Source organism: Rhea americana, unplaced genomic scaffold (assembly GCF_003343005.1).
Source record: "Rhea americana isolate MKP2758 unplaced genomic scaffold, rheAme1 scaffold_11, whole genome shotgun sequence".
NCBI classification, from domain to species: domain Eukaryota; kingdom Metazoa; phylum Chordata; class Aves; order Rheiformes; family Rheidae; genus Rhea; species Rhea americana.
The window spans coordinates 4415601-4421134 of NW_028185150.1; the positions used below are offsets into that span (position 1 = coordinate 4415601).

At 39.2% G+C, this 5534-nt stretch overlaps 1 protein-coding gene across 1 annotated transcript; it reads right to left on the reverse strand.

Annotated features, from left to right (window-relative positions):
- Positions 1 to 793: 793 nt before the first annotated feature.
- RMI1 (RecQ mediated genome instability 1) lies at positions 794 to 5528 on the reverse strand. The gene is made up of 2 exons (XM_085313279.1): positions 5489 to 5528; positions 794 to 4303 (listed from the first exon to the last, which is right to left on the reverse strand). Exon 2 carries the CDS (start codon positions 4268 to 4270, stop codon positions 2399 to 2401), a length of 1872 nt encoding a protein of 623 aa, XP_085169405.1. The 5' UTR covers positions 4271 to 4303; positions 5489 to 5528; the 3' UTR covers positions 794 to 2398.
- Between the last annotated feature and the right edge of the window lie 6 nt (positions 5529 to 5534).

Genomic DNA, 5534 nt, shown 5'->3' on the forward strand with positions numbered 1-5534 from the left:
CGGTTTTGAGAGCTGACGATTAACCATGAACCAATAACTTCAATTAGGTACATACAATCATAGATGTCATAGATTTTTCCCTGTGACATGCTGCCCTTAACTGAGTTTGTGCTCTCAAAATCACTTCCTTTCATTCTTTTTCCCTTCTGAAAGTTACAAAACTATGTAGTACTTCTCCTTACTTCTGTAGGCTTAAATATGGACATGGAATCATTATATGCCAGAAAATTAAACTGAAGTAGTTATTGTGCAAAGTCAAGCACTAAACAGTTCAACGGTATTGAGATTTATGTTGTTTGTACTTGAGAACATGCACAGCAGTAGCCTTCCAGGAAGAACATTCTAAAAATGAACACAAGGACAATGGGGGAGGAGGGGATAAGGAAAAGTTAGAAAARTAACACACTGCCTTTAAAGTGAAGGACAGTGAAAAATGAACTTCCTTTAGCATAGATGACTATTCCTTCATATACATTCAAAAAAGGGGGCAAGTGTGACTTGATCAGCTGAGATAAAGACAACACTTAACTCGATTCAGGTGGTTTGAATAACATTACTCTTGCTTTACACAAGTAGAATAAAAATCATATACTATTAATTTGGCTGAAATTTTAAAGTCTCCTCACCCTTTTTCAGGGTGAACACAAAACTTTGATAGAAATTAAGCTATTTCCATGATTTATAATACAAGAAATGAAGACGTTTCATAAAACTGCACTAGAGGCTTACAATTAGCTGTACTTCCTACTGAAGAGACTACATGAGATGAGAAGCTTGGTCAGTTCCATAACAATTCTTTTTTTTTTTTTTTTTTTTTTTTAATCATTTTTTTTTTTTTTTTTTTTTAAATCAAGGATCCTCCAGCAAGGATCCTTTTGAAATCAAGGATCAAGTACAGGTTTCATGAAAAATGAAGACAAAAGCCTTTGCCGTTATAGTTCCAAATGATGCACAATCCCAAACACTTCTCAGAAAGGAGAAAGAGCCCAAAGATGACTCATAGTGTCACAGTTTGCTCAGGTTCCCTTAGAGTAAGGAGGAAAGGGGGAGGAGAGGAAGGAAAAAGACACCCGAATTCATGCATTTAACTGTGTGAAGCCAAGCCTAAAAAAGCATATGCCTTACAAAGCTTTCTCACTCACCCCCAGCATTTTTACCTTACTTAAATTAACTTTAGTTTTTCCCTAAATCATTTGGAGTCTCAAAGGGTGTCTCCCATTTGGGAGGCTGGGGCAGGGCTGAGCAAGAGGTGATAATGACAAGCTCTTACAACCGGTTCCAAAGGCCTAGCAGCTATTATTTATTTAGAGAAGAAAGAAGCCACCAGTCCAACTGGAAAAATCCCTCTTTCAGCAACCCATCTTATATTCTTAGCAAGTCATATCAGTGTTGCACAGAATTTTCTTGCCATTCATCCTCCTCCCTAGACAAGATCTTGAATTCTATTTTCAAAAAAGCAAAGTAGAGAGTAAAGAAAGAAGAAACAAGCAATACATTTCTGGTAWTTTTAAACACAATAAAGTATATATTTTCCTTTGAAAGGGGCTAACAACTTCCATCACAGTTTTCATTTAAACTTCAATCAGCTTTCTTAAAAATATATTCTAAAAGCAGAAATTAAAAGACCCCACAAACTTAAGGCCAATGTACATGTACAAGATATACGATGCACATCAAGTACACAACTACACTGTGAAGAGACACTAGACTAGTAAATAATATGACCTAATTAATAAGGTTAATTATTAGCTTTAACAAGACAAAGATGCCCCATGTAATCCTTTATTAATGGAAAAGAATGATTATTTTAAAATATTTTGATTTTTTTTAAAACAAGTACATAGATCTTTATCCCATTGAAGTATACAATGTTTTTTCCTCACCTGAATTTTCAGAGTAAGGTGATCCTTCACTTCAGGTTCCTGAACACTAATTATGCATATAAATTTTCAAGTTGGCACACTCAGAAGTGACTTTGCATCTAAACAATAATTCTTTGTTTAATGGCTTTCCTCTGAGAAGAGGCTGGCCCTAATAACTACCTTTTAAAAAAACAGGTTAGTAACCATCCAGTGCAAGGATAAGCTATTCTTAGCTATTCTTTATTATCCACTTCCTGACAAAATTTGCTACTCCAAATCAGCAGTCAGGAACACAGAAAATTTTGCAAAATAAAATATGAATTTCTTAAGTCAAACATGTTTGAAGTTTATTTAAATATGCTCACCATAAGAAACAAACTACTACATTCCCCCTCCCCATCTTCTCCTCCTCTCACTCTTCCACTATTTTTCCTCAAGAGAGAAAAATCACTGAACTTAAAATTTTAACAGTCCCTTGGGGAAGATCTTGACTGAAATGCTCCTAATCCACGCTCTACAGTTTTCACACATTATTCCTATAAACGTTTCTTCAATTGTTCTAGGTGCTTTGCATCAGTATCCTGTAGAATTAATACAGTGGCTTTAGACCGAAAAGGATTAAACTCTATAGTCATCAAACAACAGAGATCTATTAGGTGTCTTTGACATTTTTCTAAACCTTCCTTAAGCTTTGCATGTGAAGTAGGATCTTTTTTCAATACATTCATTTCAGGTACTGAAAATCCAATCAAACTTGTCAGAATATCATCAGCAAAATCTACTTCTAGATAAGCTGAACCATCAGAAATTTTTGCTTTTATACCCCAGGACCCATTGCTGCTTGTGAGCTTTCCAGTAAGAGTTACAATAAAACATTTGACTTTCAGAATTGTAACAGTTTCTGGTTTTTTTGCAAGGAGAACAGAAATGTAAGTGAAAGGTGGAGAAAATAAATCAAGATCTTGCACCCCTACTACTTTGCAAGGAAAGGTTTGTATAGAATGTTTCTGCTGATCTGCCTCCGGGCCTGTTTTTGAGAAACATACTGGTTCACTGTTTAGCAGACTGCTGTCAGAAGTGTTCTCGGATTTGTGCCTGCTCTCAGATTGATCTTTATCACTGAGCCCTTCTTTGGCAGCATTATTCAAAGAAAAATCTGCAGAACTTCTGGTCTGGTGAATACTATTATGCTGTGAAGAATTACTCGTACTATTTTCATCTCCAGTAAATACTCTTCTTCCAAAAGTCTTTTGGTTGCTGGTAACTTCTACAGGTTTATCTCTCTCATTCTTGTCATCTGTATCATAAATGCCATTCAAAGATGAATCACATGATCTTGTAGATATATATGGAAGTCTCTCAGTAGCTAAACCTACGTTTCTGTTCCCGACAACCGGTGGCACTTCTTCCAGCTCTCTTTGGATCTCTTCTTCCAGAAGCAAGTCATCTTCCAAAGGAAAGTCATTTAAAAAGCCATCAGCATAGTCTACAGGATGTGAAATTTGTTCATCTGAATGAGGAAAAGAACTTATAAAATCTTCTTGCAAAACATTTCCATTGTGTGAACCTGAGGTTGTGCTAAAATTATTGCTTCTACTGCAATACCCACTCTCTAAAGGTGTTCCATTGTTTAAAGTAAATTCATTATTTTCCTCAAGACTGGCTAAAAGCTCTTCATCTGAGGGGCCCAGAACTTGCCCTAATTCATCTGCAGGCCTTGGAACAACTTGTTCACGCTCAGTTTGTCCAAAAGGATTAGGGTTCTCAGCTTCTCCAATCAATCTAGCAAGGACTCTTTCCTGACTATACTCCTCTAGAAGAGCATCCACTTCACCACCCAACAATTTTACATTTTCTGGTTTAAGCAAAAGGACTCCAAGACGATATGCAACATTACCCTGTACAGTGATTTTTGTTCCTGGAGGAAGATTAGTATGGAGGACAGGAACTGGCTGATATTCCATGCCTTGAATTTGATGCACCCCATCAGTTAGCTGCAGCATCAGCATTCGAGTAGGCTTTGCTTCCCAGGGTTTTTGGAATGCCTGAGTGTTGGCTGTTACTTCTTCATTTACTGTACTTTTTCCTCTTAGCTTCTGCAGCTGGGAATATGCTGGTTGGCTTACATCAACTAGAGAATCAATCTGGACTGAGTAGAAGCCAGACAATTCTCCTTTGGGGGCATCCAAGATGCACTCAGGCAAAATTGGATACTCTAAATCTCTTAGATCTGTAAGAAGCCATTGCTCAAACACCTGCCTGTTAACCTGAGCTTGACTTAAGTTACTACCACTATTTTCTTCCTGGATCCAATTAATACATGCTTCCAGCCATGTCATAGGAACTTTAATATGCCATGTGGATGAAAGCCAAGTTTCCACTCTTGCTGAAATGTTTGATGTAGACATTTTCTTTTCAGTTAAAAGAAAAAAGTGAATTCCCTAGAAGAAAACCCAAAAATATATATTTACTCTTCTGACAATTGATAAAGTTATGATATGCTTCTCACTGGCCTTACACAGAAATTTGCTCCCAATTCAGCTCAGTCATTCTAAGAGTAACAATGTAGAAGCAAATCTGCAGCAYTGAAATGATAAACATATATTTCCAATATTTAAACAAGTAAACTCTAGTCAGCATAAACAGCCTATGCAGTTTTCTTACTGCAGAGTATCAGAAAAGTACTGACACTTCTACAAGCAAACCTTCTTGATGGCTTCACCTTTTCTGTTGATTTAATTGGAAGTATACAAGGGAAATTATTTTGCTGTGGTTGGAAAGAGGAAAAAAAAATCTGCCCTTAACAGATTTTTTTTTTGGGGGGGGGGGAAGGATCCCGTGGGTGTTGCTGTGAACAGTAACTCTACTTTGGAAATTGACATTTTAAATTATTCTTCTACCTCATTAGCACTGCTATGAATAGAAATGGGAGGCCTCATTTACAGTACAAACAACTTGGGGCATTGTAAGCATTTGTACTACAAAGGTGATTTTTATACGGGAACTGGATGAAAGCTTTGGGATCAACAAGAGAAGGTCAGCCTGAAATATCAGTGTTATCTGGAGACCCAATTCGGCCTCTGACTGCAGTACTAAGAAACTTCAGCACTCGTTGCCTCAGGAACATCAGTGGTTGCTGTTAGGTCTGGCCTGCTGTTAAGTTTTAGAGTGACTAAGCACGTTTAAGGTGTATATGCTTGGAATTTGATTATCCCCTTAAGACGAAAGGCCAGAGCACCTCAGGGAGCTCGGTTTCTCTGTAAAACCACACCAAAAAACAATACTTAAGAAACACAAGGCTTGCCTTCTGCCATTAAAACCTGCAGGTAAGGGGGGGGGGATGCCTTTCCTTAAAGTTCTCCCAAATGCTGTTCTTTWWWWWWAAAAAAAAATTAACTGCACAATTTCTTCGGGGTGAAGTAACGCTTCCTGCTCATCAACAGGCCGCAGCCCGCCGGCGGCTGAGACACAGCCCGTCCCGCCGCTGCTGCCCAGGTGGTTTCCCGCCGGGGGCGCGGCCGGACACCCCCGCGGGCCCCGCCCCTCCCAGGGGACGAGTGGCGGCCCCCCCCCGCCCCGCCAGCGGCCGAGCCGCCCCGCCAGCGGCCGAGCCTCCCCGCACTTACCCCTGCGGCCGCGACCGCGCAGCCCCGCTCCCATCACCGGCGGTTG

Bases quoted from the DNA above. Each gene is read 5' to 3' on its own strand.
- RMI1 (XM_085313279.1), bottom strand. From the start codon at position 4,270: ATGTCTACATCAAACATTTCAGCAAGAGTGGAAACTTGGCTTTCATCC.